This window comes from Notothenia rossii, assembly GCF_949606895.1.
Source record: "Notothenia rossii genome assembly, chromosome: 10".
In the NCBI taxonomy this organism is placed as follows: domain Eukaryota; kingdom Metazoa; phylum Chordata; class Actinopteri; order Perciformes; family Nototheniidae; genus Notothenia; species Notothenia rossii.
The window spans coordinates 7,195,750-7,222,092 of NC_136908.1; the positions used below are offsets into that span (position 1 = coordinate 7,195,750).

At 41.1% G+C, this 26,343-nt stretch overlaps 3 protein-coding genes and 1 long non-coding RNA gene across 5 annotated transcripts; 1 reads left to right on the plus strand and 3 right to left on the minus strand.

Moving 5' to 3' along the window:
* Positions 1 to 4,335: 4,335 nt before the first annotated feature.
* On the minus strand, positions 4,336 to 7,671 carry LOC307020953 (plasma kallikrein-like). The gene is made up of 9 exons (XM_079652649.1): positions 7,500 to 7,671; positions 7,264 to 7,420; positions 6,764 to 6,873; positions 6,506 to 6,668; positions 6,126 to 6,244; positions 5,903 to 6,035; positions 5,639 to 5,745; positions 4,711 to 4,870; positions 4,336 to 4,549 (listed from the first exon to the last, which is right to left on the minus strand). The coding sequence occupies exons 1-9, from the start codon at positions 7,558 to 7,560 to the stop codon at positions 4,447 to 4,449; spliced, it is 1,113 nt and encodes a 370-aa protein (XP_079508775.1). The 5' UTR covers positions 7,561 to 7,671; the 3' UTR covers positions 4,336 to 4,446.
* A 2,001-nt stretch (positions 7,672 to 9,672) lies between these two features.
* LOC307021529 (general transcription factor II-I repeat domain-containing protein 2-like) lies at positions 9,673 to 12,396 on the minus strand. The gene is made up of 2 exons (XM_079653734.1): positions 10,127 to 12,396; positions 9,673 to 9,925 (listed from the first exon to the last, which is right to left on the minus strand). Exon 1 carries the CDS (start codon positions 11,958 to 11,960, stop codon positions 10,131 to 10,133), a length of 1,830 nt encoding a protein of 609 aa, XP_079509860.1. The 5' UTR covers positions 11,961 to 12,396; the 3' UTR covers positions 9,673 to 9,925; positions 10,127 to 10,130.
* Positions 12,397 to 12,645: 249 nt separating this feature from the next.
* LOC307021998 lies at positions 12,646 to 17,094 on the minus strand. 2 transcript variants are annotated; one of them, XR_013803295.1, is made up of 3 exons: positions 15,620 to 17,094; positions 15,341 to 15,521; positions 12,646 to 15,200 (listed from the first exon to the last, which is right to left on the minus strand). It is a non-coding gene; the product is annotated as an uncharacterized lncRNA (long non-coding RNA). The 2 variants fall into 2 exon arrangements; XR_013803296.1 differs by having other exon boundaries at positions 15,341 to 15,526.
* A 2,557-nt stretch (positions 17,095 to 19,651) lies between these two features.
* Positions 19,652 to 23,344, plus strand: LOC307023253 (plasma kallikrein-like). Its single transcript, XM_079656412.1, has 9 exons — positions 19,652 to 19,812; positions 19,892 to 20,048; positions 20,433 to 20,542; positions 20,639 to 20,801; positions 21,470 to 21,588; positions 21,679 to 21,811; positions 21,969 to 22,075; positions 22,810 to 22,969; positions 23,130 to 23,344. Exons 1-9 carry the CDS (start codon positions 19,752 to 19,754, stop codon positions 23,275 to 23,277), a joined length of 1,158 nt encoding a protein of 385 aa, XP_079512538.1. The 5' UTR covers positions 19,652 to 19,751; the 3' UTR covers positions 23,278 to 23,344.
* The last annotated feature ends 2,999 nt before the right edge of the window (positions 23,345 to 26,343 follow it).

Here is a 26,343-nt window from a genome sequence, read left to right on the forward strand (position 1 = left end):
CGCTACTCAGCCAATCAAATCGGTGCAGTCAGCACGATAGATTCAAACACACACACAGAGACACGACAAGAGGAGAGAAACAGTCGGAGTAATTTCAAATGGCGGAAGGTAGACAGCGAAAACAGAGCCTTTAATTACATTTTCTCTTACTGGACCTCTTTGAAATGCAATTGAATACCCCTGCATTATAGCAACAACAACAATAATAATAATAATAATAATAATAATAATAATAATAATAATAATAATAACAGCAATAATAATTGGAAGGGGGGGCGTGGCTGTTCTTATGTTCTCTGAGGGGAGGCTAAACTACCCAGACTTTGAAAACCCCTGATCTAAAACAAATGACATGATAAATGACTGGTGTTTATGTGTGTAAGACTTGTGTTTCTGCCCCTGCCATTGCTGCACAAGGTTGCAACATTGTAGATAAATTCAACCACCGACACCTGTCTGCTCTCACATTCTTCTATTCTGCAAATTTGGGGTGGGACCATAGACTGTTCAGACAATAAATAAAGCTTCGCCAGTTTGTTTGTTTTATTGCACAGTCAAGACATAACAATAACGGCATCACGCCGCTCAAGTAGCTTTTGCGAACATCGCTCAAAACATTTGGAGTTGGGAACTGCTTTCTGTAGAAGCTGCTGCATCCCGTCCTCAGAGTAAATTGCCAGAAGTGCAGACACATCCTCATCATTCCACCACTCCGGTGTTCTAGTACGTGTTGTCATAACTGCTTTAAAGTACAAAAAAACTACTCGCTCAGGTGTGGATGTCGTTTTGTAGCGAGGAAAAAAATGGCTGCCTAACAAAAAAAAATCAGAATCTAACGGGGCGTGGTTTGCAATTCGCCCAGCCAATAGAAATAGAATAGAAATTGGCACTCTTTTATCACCAGGTTCGTACCACCTCTCTAGCAGGGACTGAAAATGGCCAAAAGAGTTCCCGGCACTGAGTAGTCCCGGCGGTGTGAAGGCGACATTATTGGTACTAATGGAACTAAAGTACCAAAGTACCAGGGAAAGTCCCGCGATGTGAATGCAGCTAATGACTAGGCCCTCCCGTGTGGTTCTGGATTTTTGCTCACCGTTCTTGTGATCATTTTGACCCCACGGGGTGAGATCTTGCGTGGAGCCCCAGATCGAGGGAGATTATCAGTGGTCTTGTATGTCTTCCATTTTCTAATAATTGCTCCCACAGTTGATTTCTTCACACCAAGCTGCTTACCTATTGCAGATTCAGTCTTCCCAGCCTGGTGCAGGTCTACAATTTTGTTTCTGGTGTCCTTTGACAGCTCTTTGGTCTTGGCCATAGTGGAGTTTGGAGTGTGACGGTTTGAGGTTGTGGACAGGTGTCTTTTATACTGATAACGAGTTCAAACAGGTGCCATTAATACAGTTAACAAGTGGAGGACAGAGGAGGCTCTTAAAGGAGAAGTTACAGGTCTGTGAGAGCCAGAAATCTTGTTTGTTTGTAGGTGAACAAATACTTATTTTACCGAGGAATTTACCAATTAATTCATTAAAAATCCTACAATGTGATTTCCTGGATTCTTTCCCCCCATTTTGTCTCTCATAGTTGAAGTGTACCGAGGATGAACATTACAGGCCTCTCTCATCTTTTTAAGTTGGAGAACTTGCACAATTGGTGGCTGACTAAATACTTTTTTGCCCCACTGTATATGGGAGCTGGACATGCCGGATGTCTCTGTACAATAAGGTGGTGGACCTGTGTGCTATGTTTTTATTTTATATGTTTGGTCTTTTTGTTCCATTTATACACATTGTTTGATTTCTACTTTTTCATTACGTTATTAATAATGGACTTAGACTCAGAGCCTTTAGTTTTTGATGTTGTTGTTTTATTTTTTTTGTCCTGTCGGACTCGAATCGCACTGTTGTCATCCCACTTGTTTGCCAGTGCTAGTGATACGCGGAGGAATTTGAAATATAAAAAATATAAAATAATAAAGACCTGGAGAAGGACCCGGACCCGGACTGACCCGGACCCCGCCGTTTCTGGGGGCTGTGGACAAAGTACTCGCTGCACCCTCGGGGAAGGGCAGGGCCCCCTATTCCCGGTGCGACTATCAACCAGGGCAGACTGGATCATCAATTGGCTAATTGATAATTGATTGGAAATCCTTCTGTCAGTCTGTACCTGTGTACTCTCATGTTCCGAATAACCCAGCTTCCCCAACATTTCTACACCGGGATCCTGAGTCGTGGCTGATCCTGTTGCTGTGGTCTTGTGTCCTGGATCCTCTATCCTTAGTTCTGGATTGAGTCCTGGACTTCGAGTCGTGGCTGAACCTGTCTCTGCGGTCCTGCCTGACTCTCATCTACTTCCCTGATGGCTCCCAGGATGTTTGACATCTTCTTATTATAGACACATGCATTTCCAAACATTTGGTCTACCTACGCTGTAAAATGTATTATCTCTTCGATTTACACACGGCATCTATTGCATGTCTGTCCGTCCTGGGAGAGGGATCCCTCCTCTGTTGCTCTCCCTGAGGTTTCTCCCATTTTTCCCTTTAAACTGTGGGGTTTTTTCATTTTTTGGAAGTTTTTTCTTGTATGATGTGAGGGTCTAAGGACAGAGGGTGTCGTATTGTCATACTGATATTCTGTACAAACTGTGAAGTCCACTGAGACAAATGTAACATTTGTGATATTGGGCTATATAAATAAACATTGATTGATTGATTGATTGAGTGTGTACGTCCTATACGCCATAGCCCCGCCTCTCCTCCTGTAAATCTAAATCTCTCCGGTCAAAATGTTGCTTATTGTTTAGGTGTCCTTTGACACGCAGGCAGTCAGCCATACACGCGAGTAAAGTCAAATCGGACAGGAGAGAGAGATCAGAGATCAGATGGAGACTGCAGGAGAGGGGGGGGGAAAGAGAGGTTCCGTGTATAGAGTCGTTAATAATTTGTTTTAAAGCTCAATAAATAACAAAGAAGACCTTTGACCGGCACTTTTCTAATTCTAAAGAGAAACAGCCAGAGCCCTTCCTCTCCGTCTCCCCACATCTGCTGCTAAATCCACCGCGGAGAATAAACAAAAGGGCAACCATGGCAACCATGAAGTCTTCTTCGCTGTTTTTGGTGTATTTTGTGGCAGAAGTACAGCGCCACTTACAGGTCCGGCATATGTACTACAGCGTCTCCAGCGGGTCGAGCGGTCTCGTGTGAACGGACACGTTTATTGAGCCTATAGTATGGAGTCAGATTTGGGTCAATATTCTAGCGCGCAAAACAAGCTACTCACGAGCGGAAAATGTGCTTTTACACGCGCATGAAATGACCCTCGCGCGCAGATTAAACCCCCGCGAGCGGCTATGCACTCGTTCACGAGAGAGAAAGCCCTCTTGCTCGCTCACGGGAGTGTCAGCCTCACTCGCTCGCGGAGTCTGTGTGCGCGCGCGTGAAAAGTTTCTGACACTTTGGGGCGGAGCCACTGGACTTTGATTGACAGCTGCCAGGAAACCTGGAGTTGCCAGGTTTGATAAATGCCTGAACTACCAAGAGCCGAGGAGTGACAGCAGCAATATCAGTTGAACAATACATTTTTGAGTGGGCTGTATCTGTCGAAAACTGCTAGCTACTGTCTGCTGTACGCACCTCCCTTACGAAATGAACTATAGTATTACTATAGTATACTGTAAGAGTTGTATAGTATCCGATAGTAAGTTTGTAGTGTTCTGTAGTATTTTTCACCATCTATCGTATTACTAGTTTTTTCTGTAGTTCCATTTTATTAGCTAGTAGCCCTATAATATTTCAATAGTAATACTATGTATCTAGATCTTTTTAGTATTCCTATATTATTTTAAATAGTATAACTATAATATATAGTGTTTCTGTAGTTGTTTTTTGAACACACTATAGAACACTCCTAGTAATAGCATGATATTGTCATAGTGAATGCATATTATCTTCAAAGTAACCAAGCAACCTAAATTATTTTGTAATTAGTCTGTCCAATGACCTTGCTCCCTTTCATGTCATGTGATACCTTGCGTGACGAGCTACCGTTTCATCAACCTCAAAAGTTATAGGTACTGTAGCTAGAAGCAGCAAGTTTGGCAGCATTATAAACAATTGAATAGCTTGCATTTATAAAGTAGGCCTACAGCAAACCGAAGCACAAGAGCGGCACTCAAAAGAGAAAGGACAAGAGAAAACAAGGAGATGTAACGGCTAAACTGACGAAATTAGAAAGTTTTCTTTGTCATACATCTTCCTCAAAATCTCGATGAATTCTGTAAAGTGATTGTGTGATTAGTTCGCTTTTAGTTGAATAAAGCAGGCTGAAAGCAAACTGGTATTCTTTCTGTTTATTACTCTTGTTTTCACACCAAAATAATCCTCTGCAGTTTAAACAGAAATCAAACAGTGCTGCTTACATCTACACGACGTGTGTGTGAAGCAGTCTACATACAGGACCTCAGCTGGAAGCCGGATGTAACCTTCTCAAGTTTGGTGATTTTAGGCGGAGCAGGCATGGTGATGGTACGCTTGAAATAGCAGCGACGCCTAGAACACACAATCAACACAATCTCAATTATTCACCATAAATACAGCTGTAATCAAATTATAAAGTGTGTTACAATGAGGTTTTAATGTTAAAAGATTACCTCAATTGTATTTTTTAAATACAAAACGTGTTTCTCTTTTGCATGCATACTATACTGTACCAGTGATCTCGGTAATTGGAGGCTTCATTGACGTAGGTGTAGAACTGGCAGAGAGGATCCTCAGTACATTTCCTCTGACAGGAGTCTGCATCGTCCATCAGCTCAAAACGGATATCAGAACTTCGGAGATCCACTCCTTCGTGAGCAACTTTAAGCCAATCTGTAAGCAGAGAGAACCAGAGAGAACTTCTACTGCAGGCTAAACCACATAAATACATGCATTTTGATTCGTTTTTAGTCCCCCAGAGGGAACTAATAAATGTATGCCAATACTGTATTCCTCTATTTCTTCAAACAGGGGTGCCTGTATGCAACACAATGACTATCTAACTAAATACATTTACTGAAGTACAATACATGAGTACTATTTATACATGATTGTACTTTACATGAGCATTTACATTTTATGTTACTAATATGCATTTTGAAGACAAATATAGACTTTTTACATTTATTTAACACTCATAGTTACTTTTAGATATTGTGATACAGTCACAATATCTCAAAGTAACTATGAGTGTTAAATAAATGTAAATGAGTATACTGGGTTGTTCTTATATATTAGCAGTGCTCCATATTATGTTATAAGTATGTAACATAGGCTCCACATGCATATTTTGAGTGCAGTTTGCTGATAATCTGTACTTCTACTTTGAATTCTGGATTTTTGCTTGCAATAAGTATTTTCAGTCCATAGGATTTCTACTTTTACTTAAGAAAAGGATCCGAGTACTTTTTTCACCTCTGCTGAATATGCATAAGCACCACATTCAACCCCTGTTCAACGAATCTACATTTAACACTATCTACATTCAATTGTTTGAATGAGTCCATCATCAAACCAAAGCTATTGCAGATGGTCTACTCTAGATGTTGCACTGAAAGCTTTCCCTATCTGACAGTGTTAGTGTTGATCAGTGATACATACTCTCATCCAGCTGACAGAAGCGTTCAGGAAAACCAGTTGTGGATCCTTCTTTAGCTATTGTCTCCATTTTGTCTTTGTTGTTCTTCAGGTGACATTTAAATTCATTACTGCATGAAAGAAAGCAAATAAAACCCTTAATAAAATAAAATCATCACAGAGAGGAGAGTTAGGATACTTTCTAAAACAACACATTGGCTAGTAATAATAGACACTCTATGATACCTCATTGCATGTTCTTATGGATACATAGGAAAGGAGAGATACCTGTCGAAAGTGAAGAAGGTGCAGGATGGATGAGCAGAGCACAACGCCCGACAGTGATCAGGACTGACACCAGGAAGAGTCTTCAGGTTGCTTTGCGGGACGCTTATGGATCGAAAAAGCTTGCCCTCACATGCTGTAAGAAACACGAGTAACACATTCAAAAAATATGCTTAGAAACGTACAGGACGTTTACCTAATGGTTTTGATATGACTGCTTGTGTACCTGTGGTAGACTGTTGAGGCAGATGCACGTTTTGGGAGAATCCAGATACTACACCAGTCTGTTTTTCCACAATCGGAGGAACTGGTATTGACGGGCTATATTTAAGGTGGCACTTGAACCTAAAACAACACATGAAAAAACATATTTAGGGCATTGTAGAGAGCCTATCACATGTGGCCAACCTTCTGGTGCAAGAGCAACATCTTCACTCTGTTGCCATCCTGGTATCATTATCACAAGATTGTGTATAAGAAGTCGACATAGTCAACTGGACGCCACCCACTGGTTTGTGGACTACGGTTTTTGAAGCCATAGCCTTTCTGGCCGTTTAAGAGCATGGCTAAAGGCACTTTTCTACAGCAGTGTTGATCCCGGTTTACCTGATAGTCTCTGATCCAAAGTCTTCACGTACAAAAGTAAAGAACTGACAGCCAGGGTCTTGAGTGCAGGCTCTCTGGCACTCCTCATGGTCCGCTGTGAACAAAGCAGTGTAGTCGGCCCCCAAGAAGTCCACATCGGGGTACACATTAGGCAGACAAGGCTCTGGCAGACAGAGACAGAGAGTAAATGAGTGTTATCACATATAGCTTATTAACTAATGCTCTTCATATTGGTTATAAACTGTTTTTTTAGCTTACGTAATTCTGAGGTGCAGGCTTTGAGAGAAAACCCAGAGGTGACGCCCTTTAATGGTTTCTGAACTGCAACATTTCCAGAAGCAGTGGTCTTTAAGTAGCAGTAGAAATGCCTGCAGAGATGATTGGGTCTTTTTACTTAAAACCTTTAAAAATCCAACAGACACCAATGATAGTAAAAATAACTAGTACCCACAAAACGTACCCAATTAGCAAATAGAGCCTTTTTTTAAAGACAATACCTATAATGTAGGGCTGTCTGTGAAAGAGCTATATAATAATCTGCATGTTTGTTTTTTCATTTACATTGAGTTCAGGATTGAGATTAGAAAAAAAGCTTGAAATGGATACAAAAGTTGGGTTTGAATTATTGGTCCAATTTTCCAGTTCTAGTTTTCTGAGGTAAAAATGATTCTCACTGTTTTCTGAAAGAGAAGTCAAAATTCACAGGAAAATATAACTTACTAATGTATTTCTAGTTACTTGTGTACTGCTTGCCATACCTCAAATCTCCTGTCCAGTCAGGGCGTACGAAGGTAAAGAAGAGACAGGAAGGGTGCTGGGTGCAAAGCTGCTGACAGTGTTCAACATCTGGAGAGTATTCAAATTTGATGTCCGTTCCTGGGAAATCCACATTCTCCAGAAGCTGTGTGTTACAAACTTAAGAAATGTACATAGTAAATATGCTCTGCCACACACGAATGGTCAAATTACAATATATATAATGTAGGGTAATTACCTTGACTTAAGGAGAGGCTGCAGAGAGACAGCAGACCAACCAAAATCAAATGTGTTTCCATCTTCTCAGTTTGGAAACCAATACAGATTCTTGAAGCACAACTGCAGTGAAACAGCTGTTTCTGCAACTGCAGTAATCATCCAAGTTGCAAATGAACTATTTATCGGCTGTTCGCAAACTATGAACCTTTAAGTCTATTAGCCTTTTCAAAGTCCAGAATTAACAGTGTTCTGTTTACTTTTCCTCAGTTGACCTTATCCTTACTTGAAATGTACAGTAAATGTGATTTTGTTGTTTTATAATTAGTATGCTTTTTTTTATTATGGCATGCAGAACCCTGCCACATGTTATGCTTAAGCAGCACGTTTTAAAATGTGTTATTTGTTTCCATATAACTGCAGTGAAATAGTTCGTTTTGCAACTGTACTTTGGCCAAAGGGATGTTTAGCAATCATCAAAGTTGCACATCATTGATTTTAAAGTCAATCTTTTATAAAATGTTGCTCTGAAAGTCTATTAGCTTTTTTTATTTTGTGAAGACTGTAACTAAAAGCCTCATAACAGATAACACACCTTAAATGACATCCTTTCTGTCACCTTTTAACAACACACACAAACAGAAAACAACTTAATTTTACTGGACTGAGTGAACACAATCTGGTCAAATTAGTAATTGTAAAGTGTTACCCGATTATTGTCAGTGTCTTGTAGCTCACCTTCTTCCCGCCAAAAGCCTGAGCTGCTGAATCGTACATGTCTATGTAGATCTGTGGCTGATGGGACTGTGCCATTTCATTAAAACCCAAGCTACCACTTCGCTAAGTAGAGCAATGTATTTGAATCAACTATGGACTAGGTTATACATTACTGCAGTTGAGATACAATGGCAGTGGCTCTTGGTCAGAGGTCAAACATTGTTTTAAAGTTCCTATGTACATCAAATGATATGCAGTTGACCTACCTCTGAGGGACCGTCTCTCAGAGGTGGAGCCGGTCCCTGAGAGGATCCAAAAGGACTTTGAGCATAGCCAAAGACAAACTATGTTATTATTGGGTGTTTAACCCCAAGCCCCACATTTATCATTTAAAAATTCTAGCAGGGACATAAAGTAACACGTATCTTAGGAAGATATGAACTTCATCTTGGTGAAGTTGATGCTGAATTCACTATTTAGTAGATAATCATGTGACACTTTATCTTTGCACTACGGTCTGTCTGCTGAGCCTACCTATATATATATATATATATATATATATATGTATATGTACAGCGGGTGGGCTTTATACCCCCTCCCCCGTGTAGTTCTTCTTCTCTCGTTTTTTTTTGTACTCGCCGTGAAGTGGTTTTGCGGCCTGCCAGTAAACCCAGAGAAGAAGAAGACGAAGTGACGTCAACGTAATCTTGCCTCAGGGAAAGTACTGCGGTGTGAATGCGATTGGCACTAGCCCCCTGGCGGATTCAGTGCCGTGGCACTAAGGTAAGGCAAGTCCTGCGGTGTGAAAGCGGCTAATGACCTGCAGAGAGCTGGGACCAAAGTAACAAAGGCTACCATCAGTAACACACCACGCCGCCAGGGACTCAAATCCTGCAGTGTCCCCCTGCTTAAGCCAGTACATGTCCAGGCCCGTCTGAAGTTTGCTAGAGAGCATTTAGATCAGGGGTCCCCAAACTTTTTTCTCTGGGGGCCACATTATCGTTCCTGACTGTGATGAGGGGCCGGGATCGATCATGTGGGCTGTATACTAGGCCACTGCCTGTTATAGCCATAATTTCTAGCACAAAATAGTTCATCATTACAAGTGATTTGCAAAAGAAGTGAGTACTTCACATGTTTTTCAATTTGAAATACCACAGGTATTCCTTTTATTTTCTAATAACAACCATGTAAAAATAGCAAGGAAAGGTTAGAAAAACATGGTGATTGACAGTTTATGAGTGATACAATAGAAATGGTAGGCCTATATTACAGTGAGATGAGAAATCATCAAGACAAGAAACTTGGTGAACAATATATCAACTAACCAACTCTTATTTGTATATTCAGGTGAGATTTTTTTTGTTCAAGGTGAAAATGCAATGAGCACCCAAACACTTTTACAGCACAATTATCATCCCTTTGAAATAGGAGATTGAGATGAGAGGCAGTGCATAAAGAGGAGAAAGAGGAGAGAGAGGAGAGAGAGAAGAGAGAGGGAGAGAGAGAGACAACGATGGAGAGGCAGATGCTGAGAGAAGAGATTGGGAGGAGAGACTGAGCAGTAAACCCTCGACAGGTTAAACTAGAAGAGAGTAACAGAATGGGAAGTCAGCAATATGTGCAGTAGGTGAACTGAATTGGTACTTGTAGCCAGGGTGGAAGGAAGGATGGATGGGCAGTGATCTTTGAGGTCAGCAGTTGCAGTCCCCTCTCTTGCTGCCTGGAAACCTGGCATAAAGGGATGACATTGGACACATTCAGTAAATTACATAAATATGCTGCCTGTTGTTCCTTGTGATGTGATTTTACAAATACAGTGTAGCATTATTCATTAAAATTCATTAAAAACATTAATCATATGTCATCAAAAAATCATAGTTCATGTTTACAGCCATATAAAATTGTAATAGTTAAAATCAGTATATTTACCATATCAGTGTGAACTGTGTGCTTGCTTCTGGCTGGTGAGAAGTCCGATGTCTGGGTGTAGCCTAGTGGTTGCCAGTCTCAAAGTTTGATGCAAATGTTCATCTGAGAGTCTGTTCCTCGTTGGATTTTTTATTTGCTTCATGCGGGAAAACGTCTGCTCGCAGGTGTAGGTGCTGCCAAAAACGGTACACATCTTCAGAGCATGTTGTTTAATGTTTGGGTAAGTGCCCTCTGGTAGCTCAGCATAGAACTCAAGGAGGTGGTCAGGCTTGAATGCGTCTTTAAGGACATCACAATTCTGCAGCTCGGCTAGTTCAAACTGAAGAGAGGGAAGTGCGTCGTCAATGTCAGCAGCAAAGGGGTTCTGGAACAGACTTATGTCTTTGTTGTTGACATGAAGCTCGCGGAAGCGCACACTGAACTCTCGCTGCAGCATCTCCAGGGCATCTTTGCACTTCGCGACTGGGAAAGGGGCGGCTGGTTTCTCGGCGCAGTAGCTTTGGGTGGCAGGGAGATGTGTGAAGTCCAGCTTTTGGACCTGTCGCACAAGGAGCTGCAGTTTCACCTCGAATGCTTTTATGTGGGAATACATGTCGCTGATGAGATTCCCTTTGCCTTGGAGCTGTAGGTTGAGGTGGTTCAACAGTTCAGTCACATCAGTTAAAAACGCGAGGTCCCATTTCCACTCCGGGTCGGTCAGCTCCCGTACCGTTTCACCTTTAGACTGGAGGAAGGTGTTGATTTCGGGCAGCAGGTCGTAGACACGGCGCAATACTTTGCCTCGACTTAACCACCGGATTTCGGTGTAGTACAGCACATCCTGGTGAGCAGACCCCAGCTCGGAGAGAAAGGCCTGGAACTGCCTGTGTTTCAGCCCATTTTCCCGGATGTAGTTGACACAGCGCACAACCACCTTCATCACAGACGCCCACTTCAAAACTTTGCAGCACAGCGCTTGCTGGTGAATCAGGCAGTGGACTTGAATCGGTGGGGCGAGACCTCGTTCCTCGAACTCGCCGTTCAAGCGCCCTACTAGACCCCTCGTAGATCCGACCATGCTAGGCGCACCATCTGTAGTGACACTGGCAAAATTAGCCCATTGCAGACCAAGTTCGCCCATTGTTTTGCACACTTCGACAAAAAGGTCTTCTCCAGTTGTTGTGCCTTTTAGGCTTCTCAGTGATGCCAGCTCCTCTGACACTTCAAAACGTGTGTTGACTCCACGAATAAAAATCAACAGTTGTGCCGTGTCCTGTACGTCATTACTTTCATCCATGGCTAAAGCAAAACACTTGAATTCTGCGGCTCTCTCTCTCAGTTGGTCAAACACGTTTCCCCCCATCTCCTCAATTCGTCTCGTCATCGTTTGTGCTGAGAGACTCACCCCACGGAAGGCATCTGTCTTCTCGGGACACACCTCCTCGGCCACAGCCAGCATCATGGCCTTCCCGAATTCTCCGTCTGTGAACGGCTTGCCGTGGGTAGCCAGTAGGTTAGCTACTTTGTAGCTAGCTCGGACAGCAGCCAGGTTGACCCGGGATTGACGAAGGAAGGCATCCTGTTGAACAGCTAGTCCGCCTTTCAGACGCCGAACCTTATCATCTCTCGCTAGCCCGCTCAAGCTAGCATACTCTCTGTGCCGGGTTTCGTGATGGCGGCGAAGGTTGAATTCTTTAAACACGGCCACATTTTCTTTACATATAATACAAATGGCACGGTCCTTCCATGGAACAAAAAAATAATCCTTGGTCCATTGTTCTTTAAAAACCCGACACTCTCTGTCAATTTTCCTCACTTTACTGCACGCCATTACACTGCTGTTCAACTGTAGCATAATATTTTCTGCGCATGACTTCGATCAGCTTGTAAGGTGGCGGAAATTCGGTCATAAACATACGTCATATAAATAATACAGACACACATATTAAATTATATAAAATATAAATGGTTAATAAAAAAATATTTTAGTGTTAAAAAAACAAGATGCAAATGTAACAGATGTCAACCAGAACGTTACATAACGTTGCTTTTAAAGCGTGATAGAGGCGCTGGCGATCTGATTGACAGTTCCACTGTTTGGCTCATGGCCACTACCAGAGCCGCTCTGGCCACTACATACTGACGGCCTCGAGTTCTAATCTCAGGTGACGGAATGAACAGCGATTACCGCCCTCGTTTGGAGAGTCATGTTATTATTTCACAAAACAAGTTGGACAACTAAAATAAAATATTTTAAAAAATATTTTATAATTTTATTTTATTTATTTTTTCTTCTTTGGGCCAGTTCAAATGGTGAGGTGCAGAGACGTGGAGGGCCGGTCAAAGGGGCGTGGCGGGCCGTATGCGGCCCGCGGGCCGTAGTCTGGGGAACCCTGATTTAGATGATCCAGAAGAGGATTGGGAGAATGTCATATGGTCAGATGAAACCAAAATAGAACTTTTTGGTAAAAACTCTTTGGAAGAGAAAGAATGCTGAGTTGCATCCAAAGAACACTATACCTACTGTGAAACATGGGGTGGAAACATCATGATTTGGGGCTATTTTTCTAAAAAGGGACCAGGACGACTTATCCGTGTAAAGGAAAGAATGAATGGGGCCATGTGTCGTGAGATGGGGGTCCATGAGTGTTTTTTATTGGTTAAGTGGTCCTTGGTATGAAAAGGTTTGAGAAACACTGCGCTAGTGGATTGTCAAAGGGGGAGCCTCGTTGCGGGGAAATTATACAGATGGCTAGTCTGCCCCTGAAAATGTCTATGCAAACGTTATTATTAATAATAATTTTTAAAAATATATATACATTTTTTTATTTTTTTATTTTTTTAATACATTATTATTATTTTTTTTCCATTTTTTTTTTTTAATCATCTCGTGACCCCCACTCGGGGTCTCGCGACCCCCACTTTAGGAACCCCTGCTCTAGAGGAGATCTGCATGGAGGAATGGGCCAAAATACCAGCAACAGCGTGTGAAAACCTTGTGAAGACTTACAGAAAACGTTTGAACTCTTTCATTGCCAACAAAGGGTATATAACAAAGTATTGAGATGAACTTTTGTTATTGACCAAATATTTATTTTCCACCATAATTTGCAAATAAATTCTTTAAAAATCAGACAATGTGATTTTCTGGATTTTTTTTCTTCTCATTTTGTCTCTCATAGTTGAGGTATACCTAGGATGAAAATGACAGGCCTCGCTCATCTTTTTAAGTGGGAGAACTTGCACAATTGGTGACTGACTAAATACTTTTTTGCTCCACTGTATATCTGTAGTAGGGGTTCCACATCCTGTGGCATTTCCCCAGGGAGCCCCTCACTATGCACCTTATTTTCTCAAGTTTGGCTGAATTTAGGACTTCTTTTAACCACAAGGTGTGTGAAGGGGATATTGGAGACTTCCACATGAGCAATATCAGGCGTCTGGCTAGTAAAGTAACGAAGGCTATATAACAGGCCTACATTACTCTCTTTATTTGTATGCTTTAGTTTAGTAGATATCTCTACAAACAAAGAGTCGATATTTTTCTAAAACCATTTAGTGCTTCACATAATAAAATACACAACGGTATCCTGATATATTATATGCTTAAGGAGCTGTAGGTGCGTGTACAGTGTGTACGTGTGTTTGCGTAGATGCAGTGGACAGACAGGTCTCAGTTGGTTTGGTGTCCTATGCTTACTTTTATATTAACAGCCTACTTGTAAAACCTTCGGCCCGTAATTGTATTTCCCCATTGTAGCGACCAGAGAGCGGGGCGGGGGGGATATATCAAGTCTCTGATAGTGTTACGATTATGAGAGTGCTCTCATAGGCTACTTGTTTGAATCTGAAATTGTATATATTTATATAAATATAGGCATATAAATATATATGTGTGTGTGTATATGTCCGCATCTGTAGCCTGTTATTGTCTCATTATACCGCACTGTGAATGAATTAAAAGCAAATATAGGCTATAAATTGTCATGAACACAGTTCTGTCCATCAGACATGCTCTGCCTCCTGTCATCATTAATGGACATCTCTTTAAAATGACCGCTCAGAGGTGAGGATTTCTAATTTCTCTAGCCGCCTGCTTCTTCCCCTCCTCTCTCCTCGGTTCCCGTCCTCGACTCCTCCGCTCGCATCTCCTGTGGGCGGGACTAAGACACAAGGATAGGATTCGAGGAGGGAGTCGAGGAGGGGAATTTCGAGAAATGAGAAAGGGCCCAAGTCTCAAGAAGAGTCCTACCCTGCGAAGAATTTAAAGAGAGCCAGGCGAGCAGAAGCCAACCATTTTGTGAAATGAGAAAGGGCCTTGGTCTTCAACGAGTTCACAGCGAGCTCTGCAGATGTTCCGTGTGCTCCGAGTAGAGTCCGGCAGTTGGCCATTTTTACCTTCATCCTTTGTTTCCATCCATAGCTCTCATTGAAACACCCTGGTTCCTTTAGGCAGGGATGCTTGCTTGTCAATGCCTCAGCAACATCACTAAAGTCAGCATCTGATAGGGTATGCTTTGTATGTGTGGACTTTATCAGCCAGTTTCTCGAGTATGTCTGAAAGCATTTTTGAGCTTGGTGTCAGTCTAGATTGGTTCTTTGTGTACTCTGCATTTCCTCTCTGTAATTGGTATACTGTGTCATAGGAGAAGACCGGGATTGGAAACACTTTAGGCCACTGCTGTGTTCTTAATGATTCCAATGAAGAGCTGCTATAAGTAGCACTGTGTCATCTGTATTCACAGATCCAGAGGAGGAGTCTTCACTGTCCCGTCCACTTTTAGGGGTACTATTTAATGGTAGATCAACTGGGTACAAGACCACAGTTGTAGAATCGGGGTCTAATTCGACAACTTTGATCACTGTTAAATCTTTAATCTCATGTGTAGATGTAAGATTAACAAATGAGTTCCCAAAATCAGTGTATTTGTACTGTAGCCTTATGTAACCTTCTAATCCACATGAATTATTGACCTCCTCAATGAGCTCTTCCATTGAGTTGGGAAATTCCATTTAGAAACTCCAGTCTTACGCTGTTGTCGTCGTTCAAGATGATCAGAAATCGAACAGGTGGTCCAATATCAGCCATGGTGCTCTAAGAGAAAGAGAGTAATAGAGAGATGTGAAGAGGGAATTAATTAAATGCAGGTGTACACTGAATACATTTTTCTTTTCATATTGCATTGTGTTATACTTTACAAAGTATTACATACAAAGTTCATATATCATTCTGACCTTATACATGAGTGTATCTTTTAAGAGTTATCAGCCGCATTCCCCCAACTGTATAGTCAGCCAATGGGTATGGATCAGTCAGTTCATTTGAGTCAAGAAGTTCCACCTTCTTTGTAGGCAGGTCCGGCCCGTAGTGCTGGCGTTATAGATGTTCGCCTAGGGCGCTAGATCTGGGGAGGCGCTGCGCTGGTAGAAAAACATTTTTGACCGTTGGTGCTCATCCTAATTTTCGGCCTAGATGTAACAATATACATAATTAAGTAAATGTAACACCCTCACCAGAATCTGCTGCTAGCTGCTCCAACGGATATAAGAAGAAGATGTTTCTACAATAATGTGGAGGGAGAGTCCTCTCCAGTCAGACTGAGAGGCTGATAACTACAGCTCAGTGAGGTAAAGGACTCTCTCAGTGTTTAGACTGTTCACTTTAGTCTAAGTTATCTCAGTGGATCTCAAATGCTTTGGTCACAATTTATGTAAACACATATTTCCAGGGCACACCTTTATAATTATTGGGATAAACAGGTTTTTTTTGTATTTCTATTTATTTATAGAAGGACCATGCAAACAAAAACATTAATCTCAGCAAAGAGAAGAGATGCAATATGCCAGATTATAGCTAAAAGCTAATTTCCATCTGTGGTCCTCAGGCAGGTTCATGATTTGAAATCATTTCAATGTATACTATAGGATAGTAACCAAAAATATCGTTTAAAACTGGAGAGATAAAAAAATATGCATAAATAAATAAATGTTAACTAGGTCAAATAATATATGAAAGAATAACACAAATAAAATAAGTTACATTCATTTGTTATTGGCTATGGTAGGTTATTGGTTATGTTCCCATACTTATTTGATTATTAAAATGTAAACCGATCTTTTTCATATGGGTGTTTTAGAGTTGTACCCCCTAGATCTAGTAGTGATTCTGCTCAAAGTGCACCAGATTGAAGCATTAACCACACCTATCCATAACTTCACCCTCAACATCGACGGCTTCCCAGTTCAAACCTCCCCTCACTTCCGGAACCTAGGCATCATATTTGACCAAACCCTCTCCGACAACAAATATATCAAACAGATCACAAAGACAGCCTTCTTCCACCTCAAAAACATCGCCCGTCTACGTCCATCCCTCTCCCCCACTGCTGCAGAAACCCTCATCCACGCCTTCATCACGTCCCGTCTGGACTATTGCAACAGCCTCCTCTATGGTTCACCTGCAAAAATCCTCAACAAACTTCAATACATCCAGAACTCCGCCGTCCATCTAAACACCCGAATCCGTAAAATCTCGCCTAGGGCTGCAAATTGTCTAGAGCCGGCCCTGGGGGTATGACCATGTTTGTTGGCATTTTTTATCCAAAAACAAATTTAGCACTAGGGTAAACTTGATAGAGAAAAATGTAATAATTATTCCTCAAGTGTGTTCCAACAAAACAGGCTGTAAGTTAGCTGGGATCGCCAGCACCATTGTTTACAAGAGAATCTCCAATGCGGATCTCGGCTCCATTGAGTCGTTCAGGGACTTCATATTGGTTGGTCAATAATCATGATAAGCATCCAATCACTTAATACCACGTAGTATACTCCCATGCACATGAACCCAGTTCCAGTCAGCAGATCAAGGTTCCAGTAGTTATCTAACGACACACTGATGAAACATTCTCGTAAGTTCAGGTTTGCGCAACCATTGCTTTAATCACAGAGCGATAACTGCACTGATCCAACAGTTTCATTTAACTAGGATTTAGTTGATCACATTGACATATTATATATTTTTTGTCATAGCTACAAATGCAAGAGAAACATATGTTTATATGATGCTGTGTGCAGAGGTGGGAAAAGTACTTGGATCTTCTACTTATGTTACTCAAGTAAAAGTAGAAATGTATTGGCATCAAAACATACTAAAAGTACCAAAAGTAAAAATAGTCATTATGCAGATTGGTCCATTTTAGAATAATATATGATGTGTTTTTATACATATTGATCATTAAAGTGTTCTCAAAGCTGGTAAAGGTGCAGCTAGTTTTCGTGACTTAGCATACTGCAGGGTAGCTTGTGGATTTACTCCAGGTGGAACTAAAGTCTGATTTAAGTGTTGATTAGATTTCACATCATTCATCCAACTCTGTAAAGTAACTAAAGGCATTAAATAAATGTAGAGGAGTAAGGCTAGGCAAGTTTATTTATATAGCAATTCAACGTGCTTTAAAAAAATAAAAGACATTAAGAAAATGGCATTTCAAAACAGTCGTTGAAAAGAAAAGATAATAAAATAAACATTAAAAGACAAAATACATGGATAAAAGTTACAGTGCAGTTTAAGATAAGAATAGTTCAATTAAAAGCAGCGGCAAAATGAAAAGTCTTCAGCCTGGATTTAAAAGTGGTCAGAGTTGCAGCGGACCTGCAGGTTTCTGGGAGTTTGTTCCAGATATTTGGAGCATAATAACTAAACGCTGCTTCTCCATGTTTAGTTCTGACTCTGGAGACAGAAAGCTGACCAGTCCCTGAAGACCTGAGAGATCTGGATGGTTCATCATTTAGCAGGAGGTCAGAAATGTATTTTGGGCTTAAACCATTCAGTGCTTTATAAACCAGCAGCAGTATTTTTTAAATGAATTATTTGACACACAGGAAGCCAGTGGAAAGACTTCAGAACTGGAGTGACGTGATCCACTTTCTTAGTGTTGGTGAGGACTCGAGCAGCAGCGTTCTGAATCAGCTGCAGCTTTCTAATCATTTTTTTAGTTAGACCTGTGAAGACACCATTAAAGTAGTCCAGTCTACTGAGGGTAAAAGCATGGACAAGTTTTTCCAAATCCTGCGGTGATATTAGTCTTTTAATCCTCGATATATTCTTTAGGTGATAGGAGGCCGTCCATCCCGTTGGCAACCTCGAACTCAACAGTTTCACAGAATCACAAATGACGACCCTCGATCAGGCCTTTAATTTGGCAAACTTGGTATTTGTCCATTACTGTGATCAGATCAGAACACAGTGGAGGAATCATTCATAAATGAAGGGTATTCCCGCTCCAATCCTATTTCTTGGCACTGTAAGGATATCTGTGAATACTGTATGGCGGTCAATAATTAACTATAAATCGGGGTATGACACGTTGGCATTTTAATTGAACAAACGTATCTCGTGCCCTCTTTGGTCATGTGCGCGTTCGTGTGTGTTGGAGTTGGAGGAGGGGCTCTGTAAGGAAGTGGCAAATTTGTTCCGGCTGTGTATTTTCAAATTCTAGTGTTTTTTGCTTTAGAAAAACATTGACGGTAGCCTAGAGGTCAAAGTATTGGTTTTAAATGTGGGGCTTGGGGTTAAACATCCAATAATAACATAGTTTGTCTTTGGCTATGCTCAAAGTCCTTTTGGATCCTCTCAGGGACCGGCTCCACCTCTGAGAGACAGTCCCTCAGAGGTAGGTCAACTGATCAAAAGTAAACATACATATTGCAGGACATTTGTAAAGGACCAGGGTACACACAACAAAAAGAGGGTTAATTGCATATCATTTGATGTACATAGGAACTTTAAAACAATGTTTGACCTCTGACCAAGAGCCACTGCCTTTGTATATCAACTGCAGTAATGTATAACCTAGTCCATAGTTGATTCAAATACATTGCTCTACTTAGCGAAGTGGTAGCTTGGGTTTTAATGAAATGGCACAGTCCCATCAGCCACAGATCTACATAGACATGTACGATTCAGCAGCTCAGGCTTTTGGCGGGAAGAAGGTGAGCTACAAGACACTGACAATAATCGGGTAACACTTTACAATTACTAATTTGACCAGATTGTGTTCACTAAGTCCAGTAAAATTAAGTTGTTTTCTGTTTGTGTGTGTTGTTAAAACGTGACAGAAAGGATGTCATTTAAGGTGTGTTATCTGTTATGAGGCTTTTAGTTACAGTCTTCACAAAATAAAAAAAGCTAATAGACTTTCAGGGCAACATTTTATAAAAGACTGACTTTAAAATCAATGATGTGCAACTTTGATGATTGCTAAAACTCCCTTTGGCCAAAGTACAGTTGCAAAACGAACTATTTCACTGCAGTCATATGGAAACAAATAACACATTTTAAAACGTGCTGCTTAAGCATAACATGTGGCAGGGTTCTGCATACCATAATAAAAAAAAGCATACTAATTATAAAACAACAAAATCACATTTACTCTATATTTCAAGTAAGGAAAAGGTCAACTGAGGAAAAGTAAACAGAACACTGTTAAATCTGGACTTTGAAAAGGCTAATAGACTTAAAGGTTCATAGTTTGCGAACAGCCTATAAATAGTTCATTTGCAACTTGGATGATTACTGCAGTTGCAGAAACAGCTGTTTCACTGCAGTTGTGCTTCAAGAATTTGTATTGGTTTCCAAACTGAGAAGATGGAAACACATTTGATTTTGGTTGGTCTGCTGTCTCTCTGCAGCCTCTCCTTAAGTCAAGGTAATTACCCTACATTATATATATTGTAATTTGACCATTCGTGTGTGGCAGAGCATATTTACTATGTACATTTCTTTAGTTTGTAACACACAGCTTCTGGAGAATGTGGATTTCCCAGGAACGGACATCAAATTTGAATACTCTCCAGATGTTGAACACTGTCAGCAGCTTTGCACCCAGCACCCTTCCTGTCTCTTCTTTACCTTCGTACGCCCTGACTGGACAAGAGATTTGAGGTATGGCAAGCAGTACACAAGTAATTAGAAATACATTAGTAAGTTATATTTTCCTGTGAATTTTGACTTCTCTTTCAGAAAACAGTGAGAATCATTTTTACCTCAGAAACTGGAACTGGAAAATTGGACCAATAATTCAAACCCAACTTTTGTATCCATTTCAAGCTTTTTTTCTAATCTCAATCCTGAACTCAATGTAAATGAAAAAACAAACATGCAGATTATTATATTAGCTCTTTCACAGACTACATTATAGGTATTGTCTTTAAAAACTGCTCTATTTGCTAATTGGGTACGTTTTGTGGGTACTAGTTATTTTTACTATCATTGGTGTCTGTTGGATTTTTAAAGGTTTTAAGTAAAAATACCCAATAATCTCTGCAGCCATTTCCACTGCTACCTAAAGACCACTGCTTCTGGAAATGTTGCAGTTCAGAAACCATTAAAGGGCGTCACCTCTGGGTTTTCTCTCAAAGCCTGCACCCCAAAATTACGTAAGCTCAAAAAAACAGTTTATAACCAATATGAAGAGCATTACTTAATAAGCTATATGGGATAACACTCATTTACTCTCTGTCTCTGTCTGCCAGAGCCTTGTCTGCCTAATGTGTACCCCGATGTGGACTTCTTGGGGGCCGACTACACTGCTTTGTTCACAGCGGACCATGAGGAGTGCCAGAGAGCCTGCACTAAAGACCCTGGCTGTCAGTTCTTTACTTTTGTACGTGAAGACTTTGGATCAGAGAATATCAGGTGAACCGGGATCACCTAATGTAACATTGCTGTAGAAAAGTGCCTTTAACCATGCTCTTAAAGGTAGGGTAGGTAAGAATGGAGTGCGCTAGAATTTGAAAATACACAACCCGAAAAATTCTGCCCCTTCCTTCAGTCTTCCTTACATAGCCCCTCCTCCAACAGACACGAACGCGCACATGACCGCGCACATGACCAATGAGGGCACGAGATAAGTTTGTGCAAGAGATGAAACTTGGCAAGTATGCTGGCAGGCAGGTAGGCCATCCAGTTATTTTAGCCGGGCCGGCTCAGATGATTGGTCGTGCTTTTTACAGCGCCACGGCTTCCACAGATGACATTTTTGTATGTATTTATTGTCAAAGCATTTCATATATTCATTGATACCGGGATGTTAAGAGCATTCCATGGAATATAACAAAAAGTGTTTCTGAAGTGAATTACCTACCCTACCTTTAAACGGCCAGAAAGGCTATGGCTTCAAAAACCGTAGCCCACAAACCAGTGGGTGACGTCCAACTGACTATGTCCACTTCTTATACACAATCTTGTGATAATGATACCAGGATGTTAACAGAGTGAAGATTTTACTCTTGCACCAGAAGGTTGGCCACATGTGATAGGCTCTCTACAATGTCCTAAATATGTTTTTTCATGTGTTGTTTTAGGTTCAAGTGCTTCCTTAAATATAGCCCGTCAATACCAGTTCCTCCGACTGTGAGAAGAGAGACTGGTGTAGTATCTGGATTCTCCCAAAACGTGCATCTGCCTCAACAGTCTACCACAGGTACACAAGCAGTCATATCAAAACCATTAGGTAAACGTCCTGTACGTTTCTAAGCATATTTTTTGAATGTGTTACTCGTGTTTCTTACAGCATGTGAGGGCAAGCTTTTTCCATCCATAAGCGTCCCGCAAAGCAACCTGAAGACTCTTCCTGGTGTCTGTCCTGATCACTGTCGGGCGTTGTGCTCTGCTCATCCATCCTGCACCTTCTTCACTTTCGACAGGTATCTCTCCTTTCCTATGTATCCATAAGAACATGCAATGAGGTATAATAGAGTGTCTATTATTACTAGCCAATGTGTTGTTTTAGAAAGTATCCTAACTCTCCTCTCTGTGATGATTTTATTTTATTAAGGGTTTTATTTGCTTTCTTTCATGCAGTAATGAATTTAAATGTCACCTGAAGAACAACAAAGACAAAATGGAGACAATAGCTAAAGAAGGATCCACAACTGGTTTTCCTGAACGCTTCTGTCAGCTGGATGAGAGTATGTATCACCGATCAACACTAACACTGTCAGATAGGGAAAGCTTTCAGTGCAACATCTAGAGTAGACCATCTGCAATAGCTTTGGTTTGATGATGGACTCATTCAAACAATTGAATGTAGATAGTGTTAAATGTAGATTCGTTGAACAGGGGTTGAATGTGGTGCTTATGCATATTCAGCAGAGGTGAAAAAAGTACTCGGATCCTTTTCTTAAGTAAAAGTAGAAATCCTATGGACTGAAAATACTTATTGCAAGCAAAAATCCAGAATTCAAAGTAGAAGTACAGATTATCAGCAAACTGCACTCAAAATATGCATGGGGAGCCTATGTTACATACTTATAATATAATATGGAGCACTGCTAATATATAAGAACAACCCAGTATACTCATTTACATTTATTTAACACTCATAGTTACTTTGAGATATTAAAAGTAACTATGAGTGTTAAATAAATGTAAAAAGTCTATATTTGTAAGTAACATTAAATGTAAATGCTCATGTAAAGTACAATCATGTATAAATAGTACTTATGTATTGTACTTCAGTAAATGTATTTAGTTAGATAGTCATTGTGTTGCATACAGGCACCCTTGTTTGAAGAAATAGAGGAATACAGTATGGGCATACATGTATTAGTCTCCTCTGTGGGAATAATAAATAATGAAAATGTATGTATTTATGTGGTTTAGCCTGCAGTAGAAGTTTAACCCTGGTTCTCTCTGCTTACAGATTGGCTTAAGGTTGCTCACGATGGAGTGACTCTCCATGGTTCTGATATCCGCTCTGAGCTGGTGGACGATGCAGACTCCTGTCAGAGGAAATGTACTGAGGATCCTCTCTGCCAGTTCTACGACTACGTCACTGAAGCCTTCAGTTCCCGAGATTACTGGTACAGTGTATAGTCTTAATGCATGCATGCAAAAGAGAAACACGTTTTGTATTTAAAAAATACAATTTTAACATTAAATCCTCATCGTAACACACTTTATAATTTGATTACAGCTGTATTTATGTTGCGTAATTGAGATTGTGTTGATTGTCTGTTCTAGGCGTCACTGCTATTTGAAGCGTACCATCACCATGCCTGCTCCGCCTAAAATCACGAAAAAAGCGAAGGTTACATCCGGCTTCCAGCTGAGGTCCTGTATGGAGACTGCTTCACACACACGTCGTGTAGATGTAAGCAGCACTGTTTGATTTCTGTTTAAAATGCAGAGGATTATTTTTGTGTGTAAACAAGAGTAATAAAAGAGAAAGAAAACCAGTTTGCTTTCAGCCTGCTTTATTCAACTAAAAGTTGAAGGTTTTTTTTTTTTTTTTTTTCACAGTCCTTTTTGGCTCACTTTTTGGAGAGATATATGATGTATGAGGCGAGCAAAGATATTAAAATAGTCCTTTGTGATTCTACACCTATATTTAGAAATGGTGCGCTGCTTGGGATTGAGAATAATAACACCCAGATTTGTTATCACACTTCAACACAACTTCACAATGTTATCATGGTTTCGTTTTTATTTTATATTCCTCCAGTAATATTGACCTCACTATTACCTGTTGCGTGCAATATTTGACAGCTGAAAACTCACAGTGACTCAGCACTTTTCATTTACCTCTGCACACGTAGAGTAAACCAGCTCTGGCAATCATTAAATTGAGGTGTGTGGCACAGTGGATAGATCGGCACAGTGGATAGAGCCTTGGTGTTCGGATCAGGGGGTCACAGGTTCAAACCCCACTGCAGTCAGCATGTCGTTGTGTCCCTGAGACACTTCACCCAAAATTGCTCCTGTGGGGATTGTCCACAGTATTGAGTTTGTAAGTCGCTTTGGATAAAAGCGTCTAATCAGTCACAGGCTGTGACTCTATAATGCATCCATGACGTGTTTACATATCATTTGCACTTTCTTTGTGTATCTTTCTCTGATTCAGTGTTTGAACTCTTGAGTTTGAGTTGAGTAGCTGCCACTATCAAAGCTGTCATGTTTTTTGATGCATGAATCACAATTCATTCATTCAGGATCATTCCAAGTTATCTAGGAGATTGTGGCTCAGTGAATAGTGTGCTGGACTTCATATCAGGGGATAGCAAGTTCAAGTCCCACTGCAGTCAGCATGTCGTTGTGTCCCGGAAGACACTTCACCCCAAATTGCTCCTGTGGTGATTGTCCACAGTACTGAATGTATATTACTCGCTTTGGATAAAAGCATCTAACAAATTACATGTAATGTAATCTAAGATTTGAAAAAAAGATTGGGTCGTTTGATTGCACCGATGACATTCCACCTCTTCATATTGTTTCATTGCATTCCTAAAGTTCCAATTTTGTTGTCTTAATCGGTATGCAGTCTGTCTTTAGTTAAACGTGTTTGTCCTGGTTGTACCTTGAGTCTTGCACTTTTGTAGATTTGACAGCAGAGGGCACTGGACTACATGTTCCTGACATTCAGACAGTTCCTCCAATGTACACCAAAACAGGAACTCCAATGTTTTGCAATTTATATGAGGTCCCCAGTGAGACTCTTTCAGAAGGTTAAAGGTCATATATTATGCAAAATCGACATTGTCATGTCTTTTATACATAGAAGTGTAAAAAGATTCAGAAAAATTCAGGAAAAAAGATTCTCTCTCTTTTTTGTCCTGATCCATTTATATAAAAACCTGTCTGAAAATGAGATGATCAGATTTTGGCCACTTTATGATGTCATAACGATTTGTTGGCTTGTGTAACCATTAGCCTATCACCAACCAAGGTAACCCCCCCCCCCCCCCCCCCCCCCCCCACCTTATCACCTGAATCTCCTCCTAGAGCACCATTGTGTTCTTTTTAACCAAATCTCTCTCAGAGGGGCGTGGGGAGGGGCTCCTTATTTTCATCTAAAGTAACAGACAGAGAATCAGCACTTTGGAAACAGGGATGAAACAGAGGGGGTTATGGGTAATGCTGCAATGATCTGTTTGGTATTTAGAGCCAAACACTTCAGAGACATGTTTTGTATATATCTGAGACCCATGATATATTGATGAAAAACAGTATAATAGGAGACCTTTGAGGACCCTTTTATCAACCCAGTGATTAACTGTTTTTTACCCATATCTTGTCGTTTACCCTGGCATCATTACTGTGGAAAAGCTGCTTCTCCCTGGGGTTGTTGTTTTAGTCTGTCATGTTCCAGAGTGCCTGTAAAGGCCAGCGTCGTCAGAGATGTGACACACCTGTACAGCCTGATCACCTGTATTTGAGACGGATTAAAACAATGCTCAGGTTCTCTCATGCCACAACTAGTGGATCATGGCACTATACAAAAAGCTTCCTAGTAGAATAAGAAAACTCTTAGTTATGATGTTTTTCTAAGAATTTCCCCTTATACTTGCGACTACATCCAGATCCTTATTCAATGCCACTTCAAAAATGGTGTGTCTTCTTGAAGAACTAAGTGCTTTATACCAATGGTAAAAAAAACTACACACATATAATCCAATGCATCAGCATGGAGGAGTGTATTTGCACACCTGTGCTTTTTCTGTGTGAAAGGGGCATCAGAGGAGGACTTTCTCTTACTTCCGGTTTTCAGACTCTTTTTTTCTCACTTCTGCCTCCATTTCCTCTTTCATCTTGAACAACAGTGTTAGTCTATAGAGGCTTCTCAATTCTTAAACTTCCCCTCCTCGACTCCCCTCCTCGACTCCTATCCTCAAGACTTAGTCCCGCCCACAGGAGATGCGAGCGGACTGAGGAGGGGAACCGAGGAGAGAGGAGGGGAAGCAGCCGGCAGTTAGAGAAATGAGAACTCCTCTATGGCGTACACCCTCCCGTCGCAAACACATGCTCACTTCCCTCCTTCTTTCTGCATCGGTCCCTCCCCTCCTTCCTCTCTCCTCCCCTCCTGCCTCCCCTCCCCCGTGGGAAACCCAGTTCAGTGTGACTGTGGTTGTCCTTCCTGGAAGCTGTGGTGGTGACTCTGGCTCCTCCACTCAGAGGATAGAAAAGTGCCAGCCAGCCCGTGTGTGTCTATGTCTGAGAGTGTGTGTGTCTATGTGTGTGTGTGCACGCACCCTCCACAAACATTCCACCACCGTACCGTCCGTCTGTCCGTCCATTCGACCGCCGTCCGGCCTCGCACGAGAGCCACGCCGCCACCGCGGTTCAGTCTTGACGCCAGCCCTGAAGACTCACATTACACACACACACACACACACACACACACACACACACACACACACACACACACACACACACACACACACACACACACACACACACA

Excerpts from the sequence above, each read along its gene's own strand:
- LOC307020953 (XM_079652649.1), bottom strand. The coding sequence starts at position 7,560 with ATGGAAACACATTTGATTTTGGTTGGTCTGCTGTCTCTCTGCAGCCTC. Across the intron at positions 6,036-6,125 it reads GCCTCAACAGTCTACCACAG|CATGTGAGGGCAAGCTTTTT; the intron begins GTACACAAGCAG and ends TGTTTCTTACAG. Across the intron at positions 4,550-4,710 it reads TCCAATTACCGAGATCACTG|GCGTCGCTGCTATTTCAAGC; the intron begins GTACAGTATAGT and ends TGTGTGTTCTAG.
- LOC307021529 (XM_079653734.1), bottom strand. The coding sequence starts at position 11,960 with ATGCTACAGTTGAACAGCAGTGTAATGGCGTGCAGTAAAGTGAGGAAA.
- LOC307023253 (XM_079656412.1), top strand. The coding sequence starts at position 19,752 with ATGGAAACACATTTGATTTTGGTTGGTCTGCTGTCTCTCTGCAGCCTC. Across the intron at positions 20,049-20,432 it reads GACTGGACAAGAGATTTGAG|CCATTTCCACTGCTACCTAA; the intron begins GTATGGCAAGCA and ends TAATCTCTGCAG. Across the intron at positions 21,589-21,678 it reads GCCTCAACAGTCTACCACAG|CATGTGAGGGCAAGCTTTTT; the intron begins GTACACAAGCAG and ends TGTTTCTTACAG.